The sequence below is a fragment of the Acinonyx jubatus genome, chromosome C1 (assembly GCF_027475565.1).
Source record: "Acinonyx jubatus isolate Ajub_Pintada_27869175 chromosome C1, VMU_Ajub_asm_v1.0, whole genome shotgun sequence".
Taxonomy (NCBI): domain Eukaryota; kingdom Metazoa; phylum Chordata; class Mammalia; order Carnivora; family Felidae; genus Acinonyx; species Acinonyx jubatus.
Window position 1 is genome coordinate 192343077 of NC_069381.1, and position 15993 is coordinate 192359069.

At 36.3% G+C, this 15993-nt stretch overlaps 1 protein-coding gene across 1 annotated transcript in view; it reads left to right on the forward strand.

Moving 5' to 3' along the window:
• Window positions 1-15993, forward strand: part of CPS1 (carbamoyl-phosphate synthase 1) — a 127500-nt gene that overhangs the window by 55267 nt on the left and 56240 nt on the right. Inside the window, exons 19-21 of the mRNA XM_027051699.2 lie at window positions 1185-1383; window positions 5342-5518; window positions 8987-9105. Coding sequence (XP_026907500.1) covers window positions 1185-1383; window positions 5342-5518; window positions 8987-9105 — 495 coding nt within the window. The remainder of the gene's footprint in view (window positions 1-1184; window positions 1384-5341; window positions 5519-8986; window positions 9106-15993) is intronic.

The following is a 15993-nucleotide window of genomic DNA, read 5'->3' on the forward strand; positions in this document are numbered from 1 at the left end:
GGTCGCAACCAAATAAATGAATTTGCTACCCATTTAAAAACCTCCGGCAAGCATAACTGGAGGGAACATTAACTAATACCTTTTGTTCCTATTAATATATTTAGCACATGGCATTTAAATTACATGGCATTTAAGGGAACAAAATAATTACGTGTAAAGATTTTTTTTTTAATATGGCTACACACTGCTGCATGGAGTAGTGGTAAACTACTACCCTAAGCAAGAGTCAGGAGACCTGAGTTCTCCTCCCAATTCTTCTACTGACTATGTGACTTTGGACATGTCATTTATTATCTCTAATCAGTTTCCTCATCTGTCGGGTGGGGGAGATGTATTACAAGACTCATATGTAATTCTATAGTTCTGTGAATTATTTTCTTAATTATAATCACCAAAACAATCCAGTGAAGTCCCTGGAGTATTAGTTTTTTTTTCCTTTGCTTTCTTTCTTTGCTTCCTTTCTTTCTTCCTTTCTTTCTTCTTTCTTTTCTTTCGAGAGGGAGAGAGAGAGAGGACATGTGAGTGGCAGAGGCACAGAGAGAGAGGGAGAGGGAGAATCCCAAGCAGGCTCCATGCTATCAGTGTGGAGCCCCACGTGGGGCTCAATCCCATGAACCCTGAGATCATGACCTGAGCCAAAGTCAAGAGTGGGTCACTTAACCAACTGAGCCACCCAAGTGCCCCTCTAGAGTGTCAGTTTTGTAAGGAAACCCAAGTTCAAAAATAATTTGGAGACTGATCAAGGACCCAAACTTTCAATTACTACATTTTCTGGCCATTGCATACCCCATAGTACCAGCTAACTCAGCTGTCTTCCTAGGTGCAGACATGTGTATATCTTTTCAAGAGTATTTTTCAGATTCTTATCTTAGTGGAGCCTATACACAAGTGAGCACTTTATCAAGGAAGCCATTGATTTTGGATTAAAGAGGCGAAGGTTGGCAGTTATAGCCCTGAATGTCAGGCATAGGGAGTGAATTCTTTTGTGATCTGTGCCTGTCTGCTTTATCATGGCTCACATTATTTTATAAGTGGCTATTAAATCTTCATACAGAACAGAGAACCAGATGTGTTTTATACCCTGATGTGGAGTAATACCAGAATTTCTAAGAAAGAACAATTTATGTTTTGGGTTGTTATTAACACTTATTGCTGAAAGAAAAAAAATATCTCCTCCTTTATAGCTACCCGTTGGCATTCATTGCTGCAAAGATTGCCCTAGGAATCCCACTTCCAGAAATCAAGAATGTTGTATCGGGGAAGACATCAGCCTGCTTTGAACCTAGCTTGGATTACATGGTTACCAAGATTCCTCGCTGGGATCTTGATCGTTTTCATGGAACATCTAGCCGAATTGGTAGCTCTATGAAAAGTGTAGGAGAGGTGAGTCCTTGGTTTATTCTTCTATTTTATTCTTGTCCTCAGTTATTTTGTCAAACCCTTAACATTTTGAAAGTCTTAAGGTTGCCTAGATACTGGGTTCTTGACTGGAGGATAAAAAGGAATTTCATTTCTTCCCTAGTGTTTCAACATCTCTCTGACTGGTAACAGAAGACATTTGTTACATGGCCATTTAATAGATCTTAAATGCTTTTGTTTAAAAGGAGAGGCCATATAGGTGGATGTATAATGTATTTGAGTATATGAAAAAACATATTCATATATACACACAAACACACATATATAAAACTGAGTTATAATGTATTTATAAACAAATCTAGAAAATAACATGGTATAAAATGGTGTACCAAAAAGATCACTGAACTGAGGTTAAGAATTAAATTTTAATCTATTCACATAAATTGTGGCTTTATCCTCCTTGGACTTCACTTTCTATATGTCTAAAAGAAAGGGCCTGGACTAGACAGTCTGTCATGTCCCATCTAGCTCTAAAATTCAAAATCGAGAAGCGCTTCTTTCATTATATTGGAATGGTCTCAGTGTTTAGGACCTTTAGATTTTTCATAATGTCCTTTTATACTATTTGATATTAAAATTAGCTTTTGATTATCCCATCTTCAAAGATGCAGTGCTCCTCTGTGCAGGAGGAAATTAAAAAATTCAGATCCCTGCCTCTGACAGTCACTTCTTTCCTTCCCCACCAAGGGGTTTATTTCTTCTTAGATCCAGTTGGCTTGGCATAAGTGGAGACAGCATGAGCCAAACTAAATGGGCTTCTGTTTTATTTTGGTGTTGCCACTTACTAGCTAGAGACATTCATACAAGACCCTGGTCTTCAGGTTTTCCATCAGAAAATTGGAGATGATAATACCTACCTTGTGGGGTTCTTATAAGGTTTATGATTAATAGATGTAAATATTTAGTAATGTCTTTTAAGGTAGATACATAGTGCATCCCCAATAAATGTATTCTTTTTTAAACATTTTATTATTTTTATTATATTTTAAATTGTATTTAAATCCAAGTTATTAACATCTAGTGTAATAATGGTTTCAAGAGTAGAATTTAGTGATTCATAAATTACATATAACACCCAGTGCTCATCTCATCAAGTGCCTTCCTTAATGCCCATTGCCCATTTAGCCCATCCCCCCACCCCACACCCCTCCAGCAACCCTCAGTTTGTTCTCTTATTTAAGAGTCTCTTATGGTTTGCTTCCCTCTCTGTTTTTGTCTTATTTTTCCTTCCCTTCCCCTATGTTCATCTGTTCTGTTTCTTCAATTCCTCATATGAGTGAAATCATATGATGTTTATCTTTGACTGACTTATTTTGCATAGCATGATTCACTCTAGTTCCATCCACATTGTTAAAAAAGGCAAGATTTCATTCTTTTTGATTGCTGAATAATATTACATTGTGTATATATACCACAACTTCTTTGGGCTCTTTCCACAATTTGGCTATTGTTGATAGCACTGCTAGAGACATTGGGGTGCATATGCCACCCCAATAAATGTATTCCATCAGTATTATTGTCGCTATTTACGGGTAGAATGTTTGATTATAAGCAGTATGCATGAATCTCAATCTCTATCGATCGACTGATCCATCCTCTATTTTATTTTATCTTGTCTGTGTCTCTATATGGCCTAGATATGTAAGCTGGTTACATTACAGAGCAAAGAACTATTTATGACATGTTGTTCTATATTGGCCTTCATTTGTCCTACATTACAGATTATAGCTTATCCTCAGACTAGCCATTGCAGAAATAATGGCCACTAATCACAGGAAGTGCAGCTTAACTCCATCAGTAATGCAGGAGAAAAGAAAAAAAAAGACATTTTACTGATCAATCATAGTCACTCATGAAAGGCAGAATTATTACTATTTTGGTTTCCTTAGTTTCCAAGATGTTAATGTAAGATTTTAAACTAATGATAGATAAGGAAAACTTGACCTTTTTAATTAAAATGTCCTTCTAGTAGTTGTAAAAAACAAGGTAGTCCTTGACAGCTGTTTTAAATATAATTTTTTCTATTATGTTTCAAGGTGCACAAGAGAATTAGAACTCAAATGCCATGTAAAGTTTTGTTGGTAGTGTTTCTGCCCAAATAAACAACTGCTACTTAGCTTATTCCATGGAAAGTGTCCCTTTTCACATTGCTCACAATACAATTTATAGGCCAAAGAATATGAGATAATTTTTTGTAATGTGTTCATTTAGGGATTATTATCTAAAGGATTTTGTTGTCAGTGAATTTTTTACATCATTCAGTTAGTTCACCTCAAGTTAGGAAATGTTTCTTGAGTTCTTCCTACATGAAAGATGCTGGTAGAATAAAATAGTGAATAAGATGTAGATACTTTGTTACATATTATCTGCAGTTGGTAAGTTCAGAATACATAACTAGAACCAAATATAATATGAATTCAACTGTGGTAAAAGTTAAAATACAGTATTCACCTACAGGTGCTTTGAGAATGTAGTAGAACAGGGTCAGGGAATCGGGTTAGGGCCAGGTCAGTTATTCCATGGAGAAATGGTGAAATTTTTCACTTAATGAAGGGGAATTTTAATAATACAAAGTATTAAAAAGCACAGATTTTGAGCAAACACAGTTATGAACTCTTTTATTATTATATAAGTATGTTTGTTTTTCTTTTATTGAACATATTCTCTACACCATTATGTACAGTGTACTTAAAATTAATAAAAATGTATGATGAATTTCTTATAGAACCAGTTACTTTATGGCCAACTGTTAAATATGTAATACGTAAAAACTGTATTAAATATTCCAAAAATGTTTTCCCTAATTTGATAGTACCATAAAATGTCTTATTTCTGGCAGTCCCTCTCATGCTTAGGCTAGCAAGTCTATGAACATACTGTGTAACCCTTCAAATACCACGACGCCTCGCAAGTTGCGTATCTGAATTGGACTAGCATTTTATTTATCTCTGCTCTTGAGAATCTTCCAACTTCTAATTAAATTTGGGGCAGCGTGAAAGGTTATCTGTTTGGGTTTTGTGATCTTTTAATATGTATCTTGTCACACAATTGACATGAGGATTTACCAAACTGACATTAATGGGAATTCGGGTCTATTTGAAGAATCACGGAGGTACACTGAAGGCAGCATTATCACTGTTATTATTTTAAATTGGAGACCAAAAATGCATAGCAATCTATTATTCCATGGAAAGGCTCAAAGACAGTGTTTATCCACTGAAAATAACTGGGTGGACTTGACGGCAATTTAAGTTTAGCTCTGACTTGTAACGCGTCCAAACTGAATCACCACATGGTTTTCCTAATTGATTAGTGTACAATCAGTTGTAAAGATTGTGGAAAGACACACTGAATTTGTCATGGGGAATTTAGTCTCTGCCTATATTGAAAATCTGAATCTGTCAGTATTCATTATGATTCTGAAGGTTTTATTAATATTAATGCTTAGTTATAAAGAAAGCCAACCTGTCTTGGATAGTGACTGATAACCCATTTAGAAAGAGTTCTGTTTTTGTGTCAATATATGTCTGGTTTCTCTTCATTTAGTTTTCTATTCTAAAGAACATCTTGAATAAAAGCAAGGTTTTATTAAAGAAGGATCTATATGCTCTGGCCATGTATTCCTTATTTTAATATTATAGTTCAGGACAGGTGCAGGCAATTTCCTCATCAGTCTAAGCAAATAAAGCTAAATTTCCTATGTGGTAGAAGACTGACCTAATATTGTTAAAGAATCATTACATCAAAACCATGGAGAAAAGGAGAGTGGAAGAAAAATAGCACCTAATTTTGAGTACTGTTCTGCCTTACGTGTTTTGTTCCTAAGTCTTTCCTGAAAAAATATTCCATTTCTGGGTTCTGTTTCAAATTCAAAATATGGAAGGAAGCTTTTTAAATCCAAGTGCGTAAATGTGCATTACAGGTCATGGCTATTGGTCGCACCTTTGAGGAGAGTTTCCAGAAGGCTTTACGAATGTGCCACCCGTCAATAGATGGGTTCACTTCCCGTCTCCCAATGAACAAAGAATGGCCTTCCAACATAGATCTCAGAAGAGAGCTGGCTGACCCATCCAGCACCCGCATCTATGCCATTGCCAAGGTAATATGTGCTAAGGGGTCCAGAGCTACTGTTTTCTTCAGAATAGAGTCAGCCTGGACTTTAAAGTAAAACTGAATCACAGAGTAGTTGTGAATTCAGGGATTTGGGGGCAAAACTTTCTTTTCAGTAATATTATACTGGAGACTTCTGTGGCTTTCTTCTGGTTATTCTATAATTAATCAAATATTACCACCTTTTTGGAATTTGATTTAAGCCTGGACTTAAGGACATCTATTACAGCTTTAAAGGATGATCACAGACATAAAATGTTCCTCCTTTTTGGTATATGTCTTATCAATACTCGCAAGTAGGTTTGATCATTTTGAGTTACTGTTTCCTACCACTCTCATTACTTGTTCCTTGAAAATGTATAAAATTGTATTTTAGAAAGGAAAATGCGTAAAATAGTATCCTTTAGTATATGCTGCCTCAGACTTGAAAATAATCTTTATTCGCTCCTTTTTCTATGTTTAAACAACAACAACAACCATAAAGATCTTCCATGATTATAGGCTTTTTTGTGTAATTATTTTATTGGTCTTACTTTTAGAACAAAAAAGCCCCACATTTCTCACATCTACCCATGAATTCCCTTTTATGCAAATTAAATGCCATATTAATCTCCTTTCATGTTTACTATGCATAGGGTTTTGAAGTTTCAGCTCATCTGATTTTATAAAAGGTGACTTGGGCAGCTGGGATCTGACCGGTCAGAAATCCCTGAATGGCTTTTTGACATTTAAGGAAGCTTAAACATTAATCCTCCAACAGTATCAAACCACACTGAAGCTACAAAGCCCCACTGACCATTTTATATGTCGTGTGCGCATGTGGGATGAGTTGATGAAAATATGAATTTTGCCTTTAAAGAGGGAATCAATCCGTCTTTGTAATTTGCCTTTGTGTGACAACAGAAAAATGCTGTGAGTGATTTTGAACTCACTGCAACTTTAATGTCCATATATTGAGTCCTGCTGAGAGGGGAGAAGGGAAGGGAATGTTTCCTTCGTTGCATATAATGTTATACTCTCCTCACCTTTATGGTTTCTAAATGCAGAGTATTAAGTTCCATTGAAATTCTGACAGATGCTAGTATCTTTTGATGGACATTTCCTAATATTGAGTTTCAAGGTAATAGAGAATTAACATTTTTCAGTGGGGGTGATGGTGGTAATGAGCGGTTATTCCAGGGAGCCATTTCACCTTCTTTATTGTTCTTATTCAAGTCTTTTGTTTAAAAAAGCATTCTACCATATCATATACGCACACACACACACACGTGTATATGTGTATTACATATATGTGTGTGTGTGTGTGTGTGTGTGTATATATATATATATATATATATATATATACACACACACACACACATATGATTTTTTTCCAGACAAAGGGGAATAATTGGATTGTTTTCTGTAAGCCTGGTAATCATCCTCTGCCATTTTGAGGCAGATGAAAAAGGGAAGTATTTCCAAGTTCCCAGTGAGGCTGTAAAACTCAAACAAATCTCTCATTCTTTTCTGACGGACTTATAAAGGATAAGAATTCTGGAAAAATGTGTGGAGATTCTTTCTCGCAGAGTACTCTACGTACGAGCAAGAAGTGCAGGGGCTGAGGTGTAAATTATTGGCTGCCAGAGTGCCGGCAGAAGGAACTGATTTCTGTGTGTTAGAGGTCATCATTACTGTTCATTTCCACAGCAACCGGGAACTTGGTGGTTTTGACAAAGAGAGTAAGGACTGTGGAGGGCTGAAGGGGAAAAAGAATGAAGGGAGTGAGTAAATCTTCGCTCGCTTTCATGATTCTTAGAAAAGGGCAAGTTGCTCGGAGGCCTGATTTTTGCTGCAGTCTTATTTCAGGATGACTGGATCATCACCTCTTTTGATTTGGGGAGAATACAGGGCATTATTTTTGATTTGGGAAACATTAGAGTAACCTCAAACTTGTTTGGGGTCATTATGAACTTTATTATAGCCGTGTGACATGGCAGTGCTGTAGTGCTTGAAGATGAAGTCCTAAGACGGCAGGATCTGGCTTTCTGTCAGAAACTGTGGATGTGACTGTAGTTGTCCTTCCTCACTGGGAAATGACTCCAGGATTCTAGGTCCTTTGCCAATTGCAGGGTGATTACTGTGTGTGATTGTGTGAAAACTTCCTCTGGTCTGTCAAAAGTGTCGCTAACTTCAGATTCTATCCCCCTCTCGGTGTTGATGACCAACAGCTAATTGTGTCTTTAATCACTTGGAAAAATGAGACAGAATATTAAGTCCTTGGGAACATGGCTATATAGAGGGAGAATAAAACAAAGAAAAAAAACACCACAGACTTATAGTAAAATGATCTTGCCTTTGAGTATTCCCAATAAATATCATGTTATGCTAGTCAACAGAATTATGAACTGTGCTGTCTCTCAATACTTATTATCATTATCTCTCTGATGCTAGACAGAAGTGAACGTTTAGAGAAAATTAAGCTCCTGCAGTTGAAATAGAAGAGTAGAATTACTAGTTACATATATTTCTTAATGGGATTTAAAAATATGGTGTGTGATTTCTAGAACGTGTTATTTTGGAGCATTATCTGATTATTATTTTTCATAGAGTATAAATATATATCTAAAAATAGCAAAGAATAAGAGTGGATATCTTTTGAATATCAAGGTTTGGGTTTTGAGAGTTTATTTCTTCTCTCAGTTGTCTTTTCTACTCAGCTTAATGACCCATAGTTGTAATTTTACTTCTGAGAAATTGCTAAAGTAAGCTTGAGGAAAAAGCTGAGCTTCCTATCAGAACAGAAGTTATTACTACATTGTTTTGGAATATATTAGGATTCTGTAAAATGCCTGTCTTAGCACAAAAGTCATAGTAACTGATTCAAAATAATTTTTTTGTTTGAAGTCCTCTCTGAGGAAATGTTCTAAAGAAATAGCACTAAGTCAGATTTGAGCCATAAATTCTCACTGACTGGTTTGTGTGAATGTGGAATGAGGTGATAACAATATGGTATTTGCCAAAGGGTAATTATCCAAAAATACAAGTTAAATGATCGTTGTATTGATTCTAGATTTTCCTACCAATGTGTCTTAACTGTAGTTTCAAGAGATTCTCTTTAATTCCAAAGAGATGTATCAAATTTAGGATATAATTGTTAACATGGTTATATAAAAAGCAGGAAACATGGTTATATAAAAAGCAGTTATATAAACATGGTTATATAAAAAGCAGGAGATCTTTGTAAGCACACACAGCTCTGATTAACTCAAGGCGTCTCCTTGGTATGCCATTTGGGATACAGTTGGTAGCGTCAGTAGGTTTCTCGGGAGGAACATCAATGATATGCTATTGGTTCCGTTCTCAGTCTATAGCCTTGGGCTCTCTGAGTGAGGGGGAGGAGTGGCTGCTATAGGTTTTCAACCAAATAAGACACTTATAAAATGGGTGCCAAAGAAAGTGTGTCTTCTTTTGGCAGGCCTTGGAAGACAACATGTCCCTTGATGAGATCATGAAGCTCACATCCATTGACAAGTGGTTTTTGTATAAGATGCGTGACATTTTAAACATGGAAAAGACACTGAAAGGGCTCAACAGGTAAGGCAGTGTCCTCTGATTTGCTCCAGATACTTTCTGTGTAACTTTCGTCCTCTCTTACCCTCAAGCATTTGGCCAAAATTCTGCTTCAATGGAGTAAATAGTGCCAAGGTTGGAAAGCAGGAGCCACAGCCACAAGAAATGGCAGTTTTAGATGTTTAATTTACCTTTTGAAAGGTATCTTCTAATATTCTTAGTTACCTTGAACCCCTACCACTGCCATCAAACATAGTGATATTTTATTAAGTATTTTGAAGTTATAAAAATTGGGATACATTTATGAACTCATGTGCTATTTGACTTACCAAAAATTACCTAGATTAAAATTTTATCAGCCAATAATTAAATGAATAATATTCCTACCTTCAATAACATTTCTAAGTTCTGAATTCTATTTTTCTCTTTTAATATCAATCTACATATTGCTGTATATTGATGGGCAAATGTATTCCTCTTGCATTTTACTGATATTTTTGACATCGGGACTTCCAGTTCAGCATACAAATAAGCCACATTCAAGTTTCTGTTAATAGATTCTTTACCTCTCACTAATTTACATTTTTATCTCCTTCATGGCCAATTATTTTTAAAATTTCATTTCATGTTCAGAATATTCTGATAATGTCAGTGCTTTAAAATCTACTTTTTTATTTTCATGAGAAGACCGTTTGTTGGGGCACCTCAGGCTTATGAAATCACAGATAGGTTTTAAACATGGATCTTTGATAAGAGGAACATTTATTACGAATCTAAGGAAGACAGTATAATCTTCTTTAGCTTCTCCCTTTAAGAGGGTTCTGAAATATACTGTTATTAGAAAGAAGTCTCACCTACAAGCCTAGGTATACGTTTAGAGAGAGGGAAACTTTTTGTTTGCATAAATGATTCCCAAATGATTTGAGAAAATGTAAAAATATTAATCATTTCAAATTTCGTTGAAGACAGTGGAGGTTCTCAAAATCTACCTCTGTAGACCTCTGTTACCTCTGTTACTGTGTTTACCTAATCAAGATGCACACAAACAAGGCAATAATACCTCTTGCTTTTCTTTAGGAGCAATATGAGGTACTTTTTCATCTATTGAACAGTTGCCCACAACAAATGCTTGGTTTTGAAAATTGGGGATTCCAATCTGCCAAAAATGAAACTAGCTGTGGTTGCCTATAAGTCATCCTTTCTAGTGGTCACATAAAATGAACAGTAGATAGCAAATACGTTAAGAATTGAGCCCATACATTCATCTTAGAATTTTGCTGACTTGAGGTTTCTTTTCTTGGTTTGTGAGGCCAGCAGAACTTCCATGTTGAATTATATAGTCTGTTTCACTGTTTTCAGTTTCAGACAACTGATTGCAAATGCCTGTGAAACCACTCCAATTAAAACCACATGAGGGTGCTAGAAACTTAGAGTATGCCAATCACAGCAGGGAGGAGACCTGGGGTGAAAAATAGCAGATGTTATTGTGATTTAAATTTTCACTTCATATACATTCTGATTTGGGGACAAATTCTATGTTTCAATTGAATAGTTTTTGTTGCAACCAGAAAGCAGGTTGAAATTCTAACTAAGCAGAAATAAGTGGATGGGTGACAGTGAAAAAGTCCTCGGAGGATTAGACCCATACTGTTAGAGATCACTTATAATATCTTTTGACTTCCACATTCTGTTGCATTTATTTGCTAATAATTTAACATTTTTAGTTTCTGTTTCCATTCTTGTTCACAATGATCAACATTAAAATTTTTTATATAAATCTTTCAATAATTCAAAAGATTCCAAAAAAATTATACGTAAAATTATCTTTTGTCTCAAGAATTCAACAGGTATTAATAAACCTAAATCCTGAATTCATTATTTTCTGAATGATACTTTACTGTTTATTATTATTATTTTTTTGAAGTGGTATAGATGCACACACAACAATTTGATAATGATTATTATTTAGAAGTGTTAGATAGAGGGGTGCCTGGTTAGCTCAGTCGGTTGGGCTTCTGACTTTGGCTCAGGTCATGGTCTCGCAGTGCGTGGTTCGAGCCCCACATCAGGCTCTGTGCTGACAACTTGGAGCCTGGAGCCTGCTTCAGATTCTGTGTCTCCGTCTCTCTCTGCCCCTCTCCTGCTCACACTCTGTCTGTCTGCCTGTCTGTCTGTCTCTCTAAAAAATACATATTTAGAAAAAAAAAGAAAGAGGTGTTAGATAGATTAAAAAAAGACTAGATGGGCCCTGAAGCTACCTGTCTCAGTCATTCTGTGGTACATAGAAGTCTAAATAGAGGTCTAAAGTTGGATAGATGTCACGGCTGATGGAGTGTAAGTATGTAGGGCTTGAGTTTTATTGTCCTATTTTGGTTATCTTCACCGTTACCCTGGATTATGATATCTCCTGCTTTTTCGCAGACCTCTAAATATCCAAACAGGCTTAGTCATCAAGGCAGATTCTGCTCCAACAGTAATAATAACTGTTATCAGTTGGCATTATGTAGCTGAATTGTGTCTTACCTATTTGCAGAAAGTTTACAAAGATTAGTTCTTTTCCCTTTGCATTCATCTGTGGTTCATTTCGTTTCAAAATCTCAACTGTTCCAGCACTGGAAAGGCTCACTTTAGATGTGGGCCCAGGAGGTAGCTATTTATTTGGTGTGATTTGAGATGGCCCCTAAATTATCTTACCTCAATATATCTCTGGTGCCAATGTGCCCAGGTCCCTTTGCATTCTTTTTAGGTACCTGGGGAAATAGGCAGTGGGGATCTCAGCTGGGAGAAGAGCAGAAGCTTAAACATAGGACAAAGTATAGAATGATACATGTGGGTTAGGTTTCACTCAGTTCCTTTCTCATGTGTTGGAAGAGTATAGGCTAAGGAGCTAGTCAGATAATAGGTGTGAAGTCTTCCCCGCTGTGGACTCATGGGCATGGCACCTCCCTCACTTCTCTGGCTTCACATTCTTTCTGCTAATGTCTGCCTTATACTTTTGTTGTGAGGCTTAAACAAATATAAATATAAAGGACACCTGGGACATGATGAGTGCTCAACAAGGTTTTCCCTCTGAAAATGAAAATGCTACTTATGATGATGAAGGGTATTTTGTGATTTTAGATATATGCATTTAAAGACAATTTTTAGAGTCACAATTTACATTTGCTTACATATTTCACAGTGTATCATTTCTTAATTTTCTTGATGATGCATTGTCACCTTATTTTAAAACCAGATCTTTTTAAAAAAAGAAGCAATGATAGCGAGTCATACAGATGCTATTCTTATCACAAGATCAATAACACTCCATTATGCTAATGAACAAAAATTCCCACTCTACCGTTGTTAATCATGTTAAGATTCTTCTAAAATCCAATAAACACGTTTACTAGCAGAGGATGAGAATATCATTCGAATTGATGGCCAATCTATGACTTGTATTTACATATGGTCATCTGAAATGAAGTTCAGAATTTGACTCCTAAATGGAATATACCCACATATTTGGTATATATGTGAATGCCCACAGACTGGAGTGGGGAAAACAATGATTGTAACGACGTTGGCATTATGGAAATAACTGACGAGTTTTCCATGTCTGTGAGAAAGCGGAAATTATATAAGTTCCTTTCCTTGAAGGGTGGAGATGAGCATGTATCGTGCTGAGGATGATGTATGAAACCCCAGCCTTTTTTAGGGCTGAGATGTTGGACCACTCTTAGAATAATCGACCTGGCGTCCCTCCTGCAAATGCCTGCTCCCATCAGAACTCAGTTTGCCATCTCCAATACATGAGTATAGCAATGGGAGCCCTCAGGAGACTTCCAGAGCAATAGCCATTCTTACCAATTTAGGTGATAACCATTATTCAGACAGCTTCAGCAAAAAATTTCTCTTCCCCACTTGAGTTCACTGACTTTCTCCTTTTCCTCTTAAATTGTTTATTGCTGCCCAAGGGCATGCTAGGAAAGTTGACTGTTCTAGGCAGTTCCCCAAATTTATAAGCTGGTGTAGTGGCATTAATCGACCTAGAGTGATAACATATTTTACAGTGAATTCCTTTAGGTTTTCAAAAGTTTCTCTTTATTCAAAGTGATATGAGTTGTATCATGTAGGATTCCAATGCCTGTTATTCATATCCATTGGGATTTAGATGTTTAATCTATTAACTTCCCATTAGTGGATCACTTTCCAAGAAGTTTAAGAAAACTTAAGTCTGGGGCGCCTGGGTGGCGCAGTCGGTTAAGCGTCCGACTTCAGCCAGGTCACGATCTCGCGGTCCGGGAGTTCGAGCCCCGCGTCAGGCTCTGGGCTGATGGCTCAGAGCCTGGAGCCTGTTTCCGATTCTGTGTCTCCCTCTCTCTCTGCCCCTCCCCCGTTCATGCTCTGTCTCTCTGTGTCCCAAAAATAAGTAAACGTTGAAAAAAAAATTTAAGAAAACTTAAGTCTGTCGAATTTTTAGTGGAACAGCAACATTTACATAGACTCTATCCGCTGGCCTTCACAACTGAACTATTCACATTTTAATATGGCTATTTTCCCCACACTCGCTCATCTTACCAACACCGACTCTTTCACACCTAATGCTCCTCCCCTATAGCATTTTCATAAATGCTCATGACAAGAAAAAATATACTTATTTTGATCTATTAAAAATTAGAAAAATCTCACCTGTAATCCTTTCCTCCATTAGCATATAGATAGATTCAATTTTGGTCATGCAAATAAATCTGACCTGGAGGGCAGAAGTACAAGTACCATAAATCAAATGTCAAATGTCTTCATCAGCTAGGTTCTCCTGATATAGCTGATTCCCTTAGGTAATAAAAGAATGGATTTAGAATTATATCTTTTAGTACAGAAACTTGAGCTTTGATTCAACCAAGCAATTCTGAATGCCTTCCAAGTATAAGATAATAATCGCAAAATTTGTAGACTACGTATCAGTCGCTACTCTAGCTACATTATTTCATTTAATTTTTACCACGACCTAAGGAAGTCAGTAGTTATCCTGATTTTATAGATAGCAAGCTGAGGTACAGAGATATTTAGCAATTTCCTTCCGATCACATGCTAATAAATGACAAATTCGAGATCAAACCTGAGCAGGACTCCAGGGCCTAGGATGTTTGATATTTCACCCCTGTGCTATATGTAAGTGTGTGTATATGTATATACACACATATATATGTATGTGTGCACTCACACATATAATTGTATATATTATGGTTAGAGGTGTGGAAAGGTGAATTATATACATTATATATACATCTGGGGGAAATAAGGTTACATGTCACAGACCGTTTAAAAAAAGGTTTATTTATTTTATTTCAAGAGAGAGAGCTTGAGCAGGGAAGGGGCAGAGAGCTGGAGAGAGGGAGAATCCCGAGCAGGCTCTGGGTTGTCAGCGCAGAGCTCAGTGTGGGGCTTAATCCCAAGAACTGTGAGATCATGACCTAAACCTAAATCAAGAGTCAGACGTTTAACCAACCGAGCCACCTGGGTGCCCCTACACTTTCAATGTAGTAACAGTAGTCCATAAAGGGATAGTTGTCCCATCACTGTAGAACTAGCACATATGATAAGTTTCCCCTATGTTAGGAAGTAATAGACAAGCACAGGTACACAGATCTCTCAGTTGAACCCCTTTTGCTGTAAGGAAGGAAGGAAGTCAACTGTAAGAAAGCTTTTTTTGTAAGCAGGGACTATTTCAGGATACAATACTCCAAACATTTTTATTTATAGTATCACATTGGATTAGCAATTTTAGATTGAAAGACAGTAATGATGCCTAAAAAACAGCAACATGAACAGGCAAGAAAAAAAAATGTGAGGGTGCTGATTACCAGCTTCGAGCAACTGCTTGTCTTCTGCCTGTAACTATTTTTAATTTCTTTATTTTCTTATTTTGATTTTTGGGTGCTTTAACTATTTCTGATTGACCTATCAAAAGGAAACTGTTTTCGTCCAATTTAGATGTTTAAAAATAGGGTCTATGACCATTGACATACAGTTTATATCATGTAAATATAGGAAGCTAAGATTTGGATCTATTTCTCCATTAATTGTTGACACAAATTTAATTTACTATGGATTAAAGTATGAATTGTTCAGAAATTGCTTTTGTCTAATATCCTATAGGCTTCTTTTTTTAATGTTTTAATTCTGATAACATTAATATTCTCTTCCCCCTTCACTGCCACTTACTGCTACATTCAATGTAGGAAAAAAGAGTAAGGTGTGCTTTTGAAGGATCCAATTTTCATCTGAACATCACTGTGTTCAGTGTGATAAACTGTGTCCATTGGCGAGTGCTGAAAAATCATAGGTGTGCCTATTGCTTAGGAAAACAATCTAGGGCAAACCTGGTGAGTTCCACTTGGGCATTCAAGTGCTAAATTGAGCTCAGTAAAGTTGGCCATTTCCCTGCAGCCACAAACTTCTGGCAGATGTAATAATGCAGGTGTCACCTTAGCTGGAACACTCCCTTTGAATGTCCTCTCCTACACATGTTAGTTTCTATTGACTTTTTATTTAACTTGCTCATGAGGCATGGCAAAACCAGACAGGAACATTTTGTGCTTATATTTGATTAAAGTTTTTCGGGGGGGAAAGTGTCACCAAAAAGTTGTTAAAACTTATATGTAAGACAGAGAAATATCAGTACTTCACTCTCTAAAGGTAATTTACATTTTCTGATAGAAAAAAAATGAATAATGAACAACTTTCATCTTAAAGGATACTAGATACAGAAATAACTTAGGGAAAGAAATATATATATTTCCTTACATATGACATATAATTAATTGCATGTTATAATTTTGATGATACTTCACTATGACATATGCTTGTGATACCAATGACCATCTTCCCTACTCCAGTCTGTGGACATCCATATATATATTAAGTATG